This window comes from Triplophysa rosa, linkage group LG2 (assembly GCF_024868665.1).
Source record: "Triplophysa rosa linkage group LG2, Trosa_1v2, whole genome shotgun sequence".
In the NCBI taxonomy this organism is placed as follows: Eukaryota; Metazoa; Chordata; class Actinopteri; order Cypriniformes; family Nemacheilidae; genus Triplophysa; species Triplophysa rosa.
This window is the reverse complement of record NC_079891.1, coordinates 22,143,517-22,157,015: the sequence shown is the minus strand read 5'-3', so window position 1 is coordinate 22,157,015 and position 13,499 is coordinate 22,143,517. Positions and strand designations below refer to the sequence as shown.

Sequence of the window (13,499 nt, the reverse complement as noted above, 5' to 3'; positions counted from 1 at the left end):
ATTATACTTGCACTGTTGATTGTTGCATAATCTATGAGAGACGGGAAAATGTGAAAATGCATTAAAAGACATTTAATCTAACTTTCATACACAGTAAAATCTCCAGTGTTAAAAAACTCTCAAAGTGTGGATTATATAAACACTGTGAGAGTTAATTTGACCCTTTTTAACACGTACATAATAACAGTGAAATATGCATGTGTGTATCTTTTAGGAGAAAGGGCTTTTGCACACTGGCTGAGTGCCATCTAAACTCTACAAGCGCAACACTGCACAAACATTTTTCTAAGCAGCCCGTGGCTTCTGGACTGAAACCATTTCATTTGCGGTGTAGTTGATGAGTACAGAACATTTGGAAATGTTCCCGCTCGCACTCTTTGAAGGTAGCATTTACTCATTAAGCGGAGGTGGTAGCCGGGGACGGATTATGAGCGGGGAGGCCCATGGGCCAACACACCATGAAGCCCCCTGCTGCAACACAAACCCTCCCAACCAACCTTTAAGGTTATTATGATTACAAAGTCAATAAACACAACACTGTGACAAGAACACTCACTTATGACACATATGACCCCTGAAGGTTTCTTGGGGTATCCATCACTAAGATCCAGCAGTAGATCCTTCAGGTTTTGTAGGTTGTAGGGTGCAGCTGTGGATCAAACTTGTTGGTCCAGCAGATGCACAACTGGAGCTAAGTGGAGTTTGCATGTTCCCTGTGTCAGCGGGGGTCTCTGGGTACTTTTGGGTTCGCTGAAATAGTAATTCCAAAATTCAGCTATTGACATTTGACTTTAAGATCTGCTGAAGTAAAAACATTCTGATACAACATATACAACATTCCGTTTTTTCAATGAAGGAGAACAAGTCTACCCCAGGGCTGTAAAAAGTTGTTGTCTTTTTGATAGTGGTGTTTACATTGTACATTATGTGCTGTATAGTGGTCACTTCTGTACACATAAGAGTGGTGTTTGTAACTACTTTGAATGTATTGAAAAGCATGTTGACGTATTTGAACATTTTTGGGCATGCAGATTCTTGTAATTGTTTAATAGGTGGCCCTCTTGTGTGATCATTTGTGTAGACAGACCTCTTATCGCAGTCGATATGATTCCCTAAACACTCCTCATTTGCATATTTTTATATAAACACTCAAAATGTTTTATGCAACCAGGGACTTGCTGTTTTTCAACCTTTAACGTATCCTGAAAACAAAATCTGTTGAACAAGTGCCAAGATTTGCATGCTGTTGTGCTTAATTCTTAATTAATTAATTAATTAATTACAGTCTCTGACTACTTGGCTCTGTTGTTAAAACAAAGACTATATGTAATTGTAAATATATTGAGTTATTGCCTTAGTAGTTGCACTTGTGTATATGGTTAAGTGACAATAAAGGGATTTTGTAGTGTATATTAAGTACAACCAACTAATAAAATACTAGATATTGAACATGCTACGTGTGTCTGAGAAGTGAAACTTGTATGATATGATCTTATCTTTGGCTATGGTTGACAGTTTGGTTTTGTTTGAGGTTTGTGTCTACTTAATAAAGTATAACAAAATGTTATTATCTAATATTTCTACAATACTAAATATCGCTGCTGTCCTTCTGAAACCTTGTATCTCCACATTCTGTGATTTTATTTTTTGCCATAAATCATTTGTCAAATATTAGTCCCCTTTATTTTTTTGTCACTGGGTTTTGCAAATATCTAACCAAGGAAAAGTAATAAAAATTGCTTGTCAACTTTGACATAAAAGCACAGTGTTTTTTACATTTCCTGAAAAAGTGTGAATTTGGACATCCGATGTTTCGGAAGGACAGCAGCGATATAGTTATATTCACATGTATCTTTTAGTCACCGTTTTAGGAATCAAAGTATCCAAATTCAATGGTTTCAATAGAAACACCAATTAAACACCTATTAAAATGGAAGATATATCATTTAATTCTTATACTCATTGTGTAAACGTGTAAACCTGCTCAAAAGGTTTTGTCATCCCATAAAGGTAGCCTTCATCTCAAAGCAATTATGGACGGCATGTTCTGATGTGGTTGATTGTAATTACATGCCAATAGCAGATGCTATGGCATAAAGGGCCTTAAAAAATAACTTTACTCAGCCTTCATTGAGTAAAGGACACAGAACGTTTCTAGCAAAATTGCCCAGATTCCCTCCACTTAGAGAAACACATCATCCCACATCGTCCTGACTGCAAGATGGACTTTTATTTGTCATGAGGAATTGTTTCAAAAACACATGCTTCAATCTTCTAAATGTTTGATGAAGACATACTGCAATTCCATTGTGTTAAGGTCATAACCTAATCTAAGGTGATGCTCCTAATCTCATAATTAGATTATGTGAATTTAACCCAGAAAGACATGGTGTGCATGTCGTAAATAATGCAGCAGCCATTAAAGTTTTGCTCCAAGAGCCATGATAGTTTAAAAACTTTCTCTCTCTGCTTCCCTACACTTGAGTGTATCTACAGTAATTGGCCAAACAGGAGAAGCACAACATAAACTTAAATTAATTAAATATGAACTAGACTATTAAATAATTAATTCCATTAAAAAAATAAAACCATTTTATAAAAGAAAAAATACTGAGGCGTTATGATTAAATGGTATCTTAAGCCTTCCCATGACAATGCGGTACAACAAGGGCAAAATGAGAGATGGCACTTCACTGCTTATGAAAAGACCTTCCTGGGGGAGGATTTGAAAAGAACAAATCTTCCATTATTAGATTATCTCTAAAACTGTTTGGAGAAAGCAAAGAGATGCTAGTTCTCCATTAGTGGATTACTGTAAGTGCTGTTAATTAGAAAGAAAGAGAGCAAAAGATCTTCGTGGGTTCTTTAAGTCGAAATCGTCCGTCTGGGTCAAGTTTTTGGTTTCTCATTTCTACCTGCTAAGCACTAATAAAACACTCTGATCATTATACTGCTGACTGAGGTGATTTAACTTCATCAGAGGAAAGGGGACCATTTTGACAGATGACATGAGTGGAACTAATGCAATCTCACGGTGAAATCAGAAAGCGTAACTTAAAAAATAAGCAACCTGTAATTACATTCGGGTTGTAGATTGAACCCACTTTCAAGATCCATGTTCTTCTTTGGATTAAATTAATCTTGATTGGAGTCCTTTGTGTTATTGTGTCATTCTTGCACATTTACGTGTGTGGGTGTAAGTGAACAATTTCACTACAGACCCCTGACTACTGTCCTTTGTGACAAACTGTAAAACAATTGCAAGCTAGTAAAGAAAAAATGAACAAAAGAAATCTATTACACTATTTCATGCAAGTGAAATTGGCACTTGCATTGGATGGTCCCTCATGCCAGTGTTCCATGCAGTCGAATGCTTCAGGACCTGTTAAGAGTCAGACAGCCTAAAAGCCAATAGCTATTTCATACAGCAATTTATAAATAGTTTTGGAAGCAGCAAAGTGGAGAGTCTCACATCCACATCACTCAGTTGGAAGCCACAGCGTATCACAGGTCCCCAAATCCTCTAGAGCTTGAGATCTTCAACCCCAGAGGACAAACTTCTCATTTGACCAGCTTGCTGCAATCATGCAATGATCTTAAACACCAGCTGTCTTCATACTGTATATGCCTTCAATCACTTTCAATCAACTTTTCTGTCACTTTTCAGTTTTTTTTAAGTGATAATTCAACCAAAATGAAAATTCATCATTTACTCACCCGCTTTTCCTTTTAAACCTGTATTATTTACTTTCTTCTGCAGAACACAAAATAAGATATTTTGAAGAATGTTGGTAACCAAACAATGGCGGTGCCCTTTGACTTCCATTGTACAGACAAAATACAATGCAAGTCAATGGGTACCACCGTTGTTTGGTTATTAATATTCTTCAAAAATCTTCTTTTGTGTTCTGCAGAAGAAAGAAAGTCATATGGGTTTGAAATGACATGATTTCATTTTTTGGGTGAATTTTAAGGTTTTTGTCACAACAGCTGCTCTTATTCTTACTCCCCTGTAGCATTCCTGTAGCAGAAATACATGGCGGGAGTGTTGACATTTTTTACTTTTGTTAATTTAGATACCTGTTTACCATTATAATTATATGACCTGACCTATGCGGCTGAAAGGGGTTTCAGCCGCAAACATAAGATATAAACAGTTACTCTACTTTTTTGATCCTGCAACTTTTTATTTATTTAATTAGAACATCAACTTTATTTTTTTATTTAATGAAATCTCACTGGTGAGACTTGGAGCTCAATTCATCTCTCCATTACAGACAACAAACTAAATCTTCTGACCTTTAACAGTTTTAATGAAGCAGTATAAACCGAACTTAAATGAACTTCCCAAATACTATATACTTATCACGTAATTCACCTTTTAACTTACAATAACTGCTCTACTATAAAATTTGTAAACTGATTTACACAAGTTCACCACAAAACCAGTAATGTGTGCCGTAGGGTCAGTTTCAATTTCATGTAGATTTTAATGAGCCTTCCCCAGACAAATAAAATGAGAAGGTTCCGTGAGGTTCTTTATAAAGCGTGCAGAATAAACATAGCCAATTACAGCTTTCCTCTAAGCGCAATGATCAAACTGAGCCATACGGTATATTGGCCAGGTAGAGAGAAAGAAGCAGAGAGCAGGGAAGTAGGGAAAAGAAAGTAAGATTAGAAAGGAAAAAGGTGAGTGTGTTGAACAGAGATTGCTAAAGTCTATAACAGCTCCTGCACTGCAGAAACACTTGCATTCGACCATATCTGCATGAGAGGCTGTTAAAAGCCTTTCAGAAAAATTAATGTCACATATACCGGATACATCCTTTGATGTTTCTGCTTCAAGGAATGCTCTCATGGGTCCAAGGCTAAATTGTGCTTGATGGTAAAGAGGGGAGGAGAGTGAGCATAAGATTAGAAAAAAAGATGAAATGGTGAGTAAATAACCATTAGAGTACCAAAGCGCAAGAACAGAATGGTATGCGGCATACGCACATCTCACGTTCCAATCGCAAAGTCAAAGTGGTTTGAAAAGCAATGATTAAACATGCAGGATAAGTGGGGGAATGGGAAGGTGATGGTTGTTATGCAGTTCATTAGCCTTTTCATTCCTCACACTTCTGGGTTGTCTAGACACTCTAAAAGTCCATCCGGATGCATTCTAAGTGGCCACAGCTGTATCTTGTAAGGTTCTGGTAGCTGTTCCCGCCTCCCAGTCTCTCCTTTCAAATCTTGTGACTGTGTTTGGTTTACTGAAAAGAAATAAATAAGAAGGTTGCAATGAGATAAATAACATTTACTTCGAATCTACATTGTAATCTTGGTGCAGTACTGCATGTTGTAGCTTTTGAGAGACTGTACCCAAATCAATAACAAAATGAGAACATAACTACATGTAGTGCCTGATACAGATCAGACACGCAACAACTACTCACCAAGGGGTCTACCCCCAGTCTGCATATAGAGAAGAACCCAAGCACAGGCAACAGTAGCGAACACAAAAACCTTATTATAAAATAAAAACCCACGACGGGGGAAAAAGACAAAAGAACGGAAGTGAAATTTAAAACAAAAACTTCTCACATGGGGGCAAAACAAAGAAACAGGATTAAACAAAACAAACTATCAAACAACTAAGACAAGACTAAATGATACACACGACATAAGACAAGGGAATCCAACAGGGCAAGGTAAGCCAACAACGCTAGGTAACAGGCAAACGCCAAGGTAACATAGCAAAATGAACTAGCACAGTACAGCAAACACAAGGGCATTTAATAAGGGAACTAACAAGGAAGATGGGGAAATAACAATGGGCAGGTGTGGGGAATGAAACACTAATGGAAAGCTAAACAAGGATGCGAGAGGGGCGGGGCCACAGACGAGACCGGAGAGAGCGCATGTTATGTCAGAACCAACAATAACGTCTCTCTCCGCACAAAACATGAGGCTCTGTCATGATCTTGTCACTAGACCAAGAGAGACATGACATGATGAGGCAGAATCATGACATCATATTAGTTTTATTAAACTCTTAGATGTTTTCTTAGTGAACATCCAATCAGCTTCCACATGCAAAACATCACGTTAGAAGACAAAGACAATTAACTTTCCCTCCAAAGGTGCCATCTCCTGATTGGGTCAGTCATGTCTGTAGGATTTGACATCTTTACAGTTTAAAAGAGACCACCGTCTCTTCCCTGGCCCTTCTTTTTTTTGCTCTCTTTTCTCTCTTCTTCTTGTTCGGGTTCTGTCCGTGCCACCTCTACAAGGGTTTAGCCCTTTTGGAATCTCTGGAGGATGGACTAGAAGAAGACTTCACCCGGACCCCTAAGTTTGTGCCAGGCTATGGCCTCGTCTTTCCAGATACAGATCTTCTGCATCAAACTGGGTCTCTCTGATCACTTCCCAGATCAAATGGAGCCTCAACAAACTGTATCAGGACACTTTCTTTCTTTTGATGGGCAATACATGCAAGTATCATACTTAGTCTTATTAATGGATGCATAGAGCATCATTAATCCTTTTAACAAAGGTGCTTTACAAGTAAGAAACTGATGTTTTGTTCAGGCTATTGATCTTCTGAATATCAAATACTGCTATAAATCCATGCGCTATTCTTCTCTCTGCTTCAACTTCAACCTTCTTCCAATGCTAAACTGTATGTGTGTGTATGTTAGATTAGTATGTGTCTAGTGTAGGTAATAAAGTCCTGTTTTATGTCACACGTGACGTTGTTTGTAGTTCATGCTCATACTCTGGAGTCCCTAATCATGCTGATTCTTTCTACCCGCTCGTACTGCTAATTTATTTCCCCAAATCATGAATTTGAGACAGATAAGTATAATTGATCATAATCAATTAAATGAATCCCAATTTGGGCTGATATTTGTTTCCCTTACAAAGGGTAGTGGATAATATATTACTTACAATTGTGATCAAAGCTCATGATAATTCTTACAAATTTGGTGGAGAATAGTATTTAAATGATACTGTTCCTCTTTGAATCCCCTACATAGGACATTAAAGCACATAAACAAAAACAGCTTGGTGAGACGTGAGCTCCCACGAACCTGGGTGAAATAATGCTTTAAAAATGTAAAGTGGTCATTTCATACATTTTTTCTATAATTTATTAAAAATATTCATTTATTTATATATTATTAATTTATTTCCCGAGGTTCACTGACTGTACAAGGTTACACTGGAGAAATCTTACATGAAAATGCCTTATAGACTCAAAATGAATGGGATAACTTTGTGTTTTTTAAGATACACGCTTAAAAAAATAAAGGTCCAAGAAAAGGTGACGCCACAGAGATGCTATAGAAAACTATTATTATTATTAGACTCTTAGTGAAAAAAAACATTCAGTCAAAAGTTTTTAAAAGACTAATTTCTTTTTCATAATCTAAAGATTTATTATTATTATTATTATTATTTAAACCAAATTGTTCATAACCAGAAGAAAAAGTAAATTTTAAGCAGTTGGTGTTGCTAGAAGGTTTTAGCAAAATCCATTTATGGAAGTTGTGCCACTCGGCAGTCATGTTTGCACATTTACATTACATTTACATTTAATCATTTAGCAGACGCTTTTATCCAAAGTGACTAACAAATGAGGTAAAAAATGGAAGCAATTGGAGCAACATAAATACAACAAAAAGCACAAGTGCAATAAAACTGGTCTCACATAGCCTACCACAGTATACAAAGCTAAGCTTTTTTTATTTATTTGGAAAGAGTAGAAAAGAGATAGAAATCAGAACTGATCAGTCAGGTGCTGACGGAAGAGATGTGTTTTCAGCCGATTCTTAAAGATGGCTACAGAATCTGCTGATCTTGTATTAGCGGGCAGATCATTCCACAAATGTGGAACCGATCCAGAGAAGGTACGTGAGAGAGATTTTTTACCTTTTTGGGATGGCACCACAAGACATTGTTCGTTTGCAGAGCGTAGGGATCTGGCGGGTACATAAGTGGTCCAGACCTGATTGGTTGGATTACGTCACCTGTTGGATTACGTCACTTCCTGTTTGCTGAGAGCGCGTGGTTTGAGACGGAGCTCTTTCAAACTTATTCTTAATACATCGTTTATTCTTGTTATATCTTAAGACTTGTGTTTTAAATTGTTATTCACAGAGGGTAAAACTTATCCTTAAGTATATCCCATACCAAAATCGTCCTTAAACGCACTTATAAATTATTTTTATTGGATCACTCGCTATTAGCCCTCAGGCTGTTAGCATTACCAGCCTGCTATCTGCTTAACACACTGTTCTCATTATTACATCACTAATGGCTAATGTTTCAGACGTGTTTGTACCTCTGAGTGCAGATGAGGAAACGTTCGCACTTCAGTCGGAACTGGAGGCTGTGGAGAAGCAGATCCAGGATTTACTTGAGAAGCAGACATGGCTGCGAGAACGTAAAACAGTGCTGGAAACATCCCGAGCTGATGCGTGCAAATCCGCGGTAAATTTTCATCGCGATTGTAATACTCCTACCACTTCTACTCCACGTGTTTCTCTGCACAGAGCCCAGGCTTCGAGAACACGATCAGCCCAAATGAACTTCACTCCTGCACCGGCACACCCATGGCGAAAGGCGCGAGCCAGGACCGGAGCGATGACCCAACTGCCGCCACCGGTCTTCCAGATCCCTACCAGGAACCGTTTTGCCGCCCTCTGCGAGACAGAATGCAACGCTGTGGTCATCGAAGACTCAATCGTCCAGAACGTATGCGCTTCCTCCACTAAAGGTAAGGCGCGCACTCATTGTTTTCCTGGCATCCGTGTTCTTGATGTCTCTGCACAGGTACCTGCGATCCTGAAGGACAACGCTAACGTCGGAGCTGTCGTGCTGCACGCGGGGGTGAACGACGTCAGTACGCGGCAGTCGGAGATCCTGAGAAGGACTTCAGGAGTCTGATCGAGATGGTACGCAATGCATCGCCCACAGCAAGGATCATCGTATCAGGGCCGCTTCCTACCTACCGACGAGGGAATGAAAAGTTCAGTAGACTATTTTTTCTAAATAAATGGTTGATGTCATGGTGTACTGAACAGGAGCTGCTCTTTGTTAATAATTTTGATCTGTTCTGGGAACGACCTAGGCTCTTCTGCCCTGACAGCCTGCACCCCAGCAGCATCGGAGCGGATCTTCTGTCTGACAACATCTCAAAGATGCTACGCACCGTTTGACTATTTCTCCCACCGGTAAGTCAAAACTTTAACCATAGTCTGTGTTCCTTCCACTCAACTGTTATAAATGTTACTGGTTCCAAATACATAGAGACCGTATCTGTCCCCCGAATAATACTACAAAATAATAATTTAGGCAAAAGTCAGAGAAAAAATCTGATTGTGATTAAACCTGAGGGCAATGTAATAAACGACCAAAACCAACTCATAAAGGTCAGCCTACTTAATATTAGATCACTAAATTCAAAGGCAGTTATTGTAAATGAAATGATCACAGACAACAGTTTTGATATACTTTGCCTTACCGAAACCTGGCTTAAACCAAATGATTATTACGGTCTAAATGAATGTACCCCACCAAGCTACTGTTATATGCATGAGCCACGTCCGGTTGGTCGAGGTGGTGGTGTCGCAACAATCTTTAGAGACTTTCTTACTGTAACTCAGAGAACAGAGCATAAATTTAAATCATTTGAAGTGCTTGCGTGGACCATAATTGTTCCAAACAAAAGTAAAAAACCATTGCTTTCTTTTACGTTGGCTACTGTGTATAGACCCCCTGGTCCCTACACTGATTTTCTGAAAGAGTTCGCAGACTTCTTATCGGACCTATTGGTTAACGTTGATAAAGTAGGCTACTAATTGTCTGAGATTTTAATATCCACGTAGATGGTGCTAACGATGCATTAGCAGTGGCGTTTACAGAGCTACACAACACGGAGTAACACAACACATCAATGGACCCACTCATCGATTTAATCATACACTAGACTTCATTATATCTCACGGAGCTGATCTAACCAATATAGATATTATACCTCAAAGCGACGATGTCACTGATCACCATCTTATAACATGTACAGCCATTTAACTCATTATCGACAGGGTAGTACAATTACCTCGACTACTAAAGATAGTTTCGCAAAGAGTTTGCCAGATCTGACTCCTTTAATAACCATACCAATAAATACAGAATCGCTCGATGACACGACCAGCAAATTGTGCACTATTTTTTCTAATACATTAGAAGCTGTCGCACCTATGAAGTCAAAAAAGATTAATGAGAAAAACGTAGCACCATGGTACATTAGCACCACTCGCGCCCTTAAAAGAGAAACACGTAAACTGGAGCGCAAATGGAAACCAACCCAATTAGAGGTCTTTAAAATTATGTGGAAAGAGAGTGCAAACTGTTATAAAAAGGCAGTAAAAGCAGCAAAGGCTGAGCACCTCCGTAACCTCATAGAAACTAACAAAAACAATACAAGGTTTATATTTAGTACAGTTGCTAAATTAACAAATAAACAGACATCACCTGACCTGGTTATTCCGCCGCACCTTGGTAGCAATGAATTCATGATTTTTTTTAAAGAGAAAATTGAAAACATACAAGACAAAATAGTAAAAACTCAACCTCCAAGTCTGTCCTATGAATTAGTATCAACCATCGCCCCAAAAGAAAAGCTACAGTGTTTTTCACCTATAAAACAGGAAGATTTAATTAAACTTATTGCAACATCTAAACCTACAACTTGCTTATTAGACCCCATACCAACTAAATTATTAAAAGAGTTATTACCCGTTGCAATTGAGCCCATTTATAATATTGTCAACTCGTCAATTAATCTAGGCCATGTCCCAGGACCATTTAAACTGGCCGTCATTAAGCCTCTTATCAAGAAAACAAACTTAGACCCCAATGAACTAGGAAACTATAGACCGATTTCAAATCTCCAAATGAGTTTTCTCATACTGTAACGGTTTCAGCACCACCGGCCAAGCCCCCCATGTCGTCACCGCCAGCTCGCTTCACCCGTTCCCTCTCCCCGGAGTTCTGAACTCAGTTTCCCAGCATGCACCGCACATCCACCATTTTTGATTAGTCCACACCTGCATCACATCATCAGGATTCTATTTAAGTTTGCACCTTTTTGTTCTTCCCTGTTCAGTCTTGTTGTCTTCACTGCAATTCTTTACCCCGATAAGTATACTTACCTGTTTTTGAAATACTTACCTGTTTTTGGATATTCCTGTTTTTGAAATACTTACCTGTTTTTGGATATTCCTGTTTTTGAAATAAACTCCTTTTTCTTATCTACCTCCGTGGTGTGCTCTCCGTCTACCAGAACCCTGACAGTAGACTGACCCAAACACCATGACCACACCACAGACTTCTCCCGGTCCTTCACCTCCAGCTCCCTCTGATCCCCTCTCTGAACTGGTCACCCTACTCCGGAACCAACCCGCACCTGCACTCCTTCCGTCTAACCCACCATCGGCGTCTAGTCCCATGGCCCTACCCAACCGATATACTGGCTCCGTGGAGGAGTGTAGCGGGTTCTGTCTCCAATGTGAGCTCTACATACAGTTGCACCCCGGTCAATTCTCCACGGACAAATCCAAGGTAGCCTTCATCATCTCCCTCCTGAGCGGTAAGGCCCTGAACTGGGCATACGGGATTTGGCAGGCCGGAGGACCACTTACCACTAATCTGAAGTCTTTTCTTGAGCACTTTAAAGGGGTCTTTGGCCAAGCAATGGATTACCTTTCGGTGCACGATCTACTGCTGAGGCTTCGACAAGGACGCCTTTCAGTGGCGGATTATGCCCTCCAGTTCCGCACCCTTGCGGCGACCAGTGGATGGAATGAGCCGGCGCTTGTCTCGGTCTACCGCCAAGGGCTACAGAACTCGATCCGATTACACATGGCCATCTACGATGACTCGGTCGGTCTGGAGGCTCTCATACAACGATCCATTAGTATCGCCCAACGTCTGTCAGCCTGTTCGCCGTCATCACCCGGTACATTTCCTCCACGGGTTACGACCTCTGCTTCCCGGACTCCTTCAGACCCAGAACCCATGGATGTGGATCGTTTTCGACTATGTCCTGAGGAACGTACACGGAGGCGGAACCTTAACCTTTGTCTGTACTGTGGAGGGTCAGGTCATCGCCTAGCCGTCTGCCCCGTCCGTCCGGCTCGACCAGCGGTGAGTTCTATCCATACACCGGCCTCCTTACCTCACCTTGCTCTTACCCAAGTGGTCATTATTGCACCTAACTTCTCTGTTCCAGTCCACGCCCTGATTGACTCTGGAGCCGCCGGGAACTTCATTTCTCTGAATCTTCTTACTCAGTTGGGCTTCCCGCGCCTAAGGAACGGGAGGACCATGTTTGTGCAAGACATCCTAGGAAAACCGCTGGGCCGAGGTCGGATCACACACCATTCCCCACCCATCACCCTTCACATCTCTCCCAGGCATACGGAGAAGATCTCCTTCTGGGTACTGGAGGGGTCCACCTCCGATATCGTCCTGGGACGACCCTGGCTGATGGAACGTCAACCTATCGTGGACTGGCGCACTGGCATCATATCCGGATGGGCGGGTCGCCCCGCCAACACCAGGGTCCCGATCAAGGAGGAAACTTTCCTAAAACCGGTACTACCCATCCTAGCCACTACCGTCGAGAGTCCTGAGGTCCTCAACTCCGGGGAGGTTCCCGTAGATTATCGGTCGTTCCAGGACGTCTTCTCCAAGCTGAGGGCTACGGAGCTGCCTCCTCACCGGCCATGGGACTGCGCCATTGAGCTGCTGCCTGGGGCCACAATGCCCAAAGGAAAGATCTATTCCTTGTCCATCCCGGAGCAGAAGGCCATGGAGGAGTATATCGAGGAGGCATTACAACAAGGTTTCATCCGACCGTCTGTCTCCCCTGCCGCGTCAAGCTTCTTCTTCGTAGGGAAAAAGGATGGAGGTCTTCGTCCCTGCATAGACTATCGGGTTCTCAATCGTCACACCAAGCGCTTCGCCTATCCTCTTCACCTGATACCTGCCACCCTGGAACAGTTACGCCATGCCACATTGTTCACCAAGCTGGATCTAAGAAGCGCCTACAACCTGATTCGGATTCGCCCAGGTGACGAATGGAAAACGGCCTTTGTGACTCCCAACGGTCATTACGAATATAAGGTCATGCCCTTCGGCTTGGTGAATGCCCCAGCAGTGTTCCAGAGCTTTATGAATGAGATCTTCCGGGACATGCTGGGAAAATTCGTTATAATTTACCTCGACGATATACTTATTTACTCCCGCTCTCGACCCGCTCACGTTACCCATGTCTCCATCGTCCTCCAACGCCTACGCCAACATAAACTATACCTGAAACTCGAGAAATGCCAGTTTCACCAATCCACCATACAATTTCTGGGTTATATCATCTTTCAACCAAGTTACCATGGATCAGGGGAAGGTGGCGGCGGTCCAGAACTGGTCACAGCCCCATACGGTGAGGGAGA

General features: G+C 41.1%; 1 protein-coding gene across 2 annotated transcripts in view; it reads left to right on the top strand.

Moving 5' to 3' along the window:
• LOC130570664 (neuropeptide FF receptor 2) overlaps positions 1-9,306 on the top strand; it is a 53,563-nt gene extending 44,257 nt beyond the window's left edge. Inside the window, exons 5-6 of one of the 2 annotated variants that reach the window (XM_057361044.1) lie at positions 8,339-8,475; positions 8,538-9,306. In XM_057361044.1, the coding sequence (XP_057217027.1) occupies positions 8,339-8,475; positions 8,538-8,931 (531 nt within the window). In that variant the 3' untranslated portion in view covers positions 8,932-9,306. The remainder of the gene's footprint in view (positions 1-8,338; positions 8,476-8,537) is intronic. The other variant, XM_057361053.1, reaches the window with a different exon arrangement.
• The last annotated feature ends 4,193 nt before the right edge of the window (positions 9,307-13,499 follow it).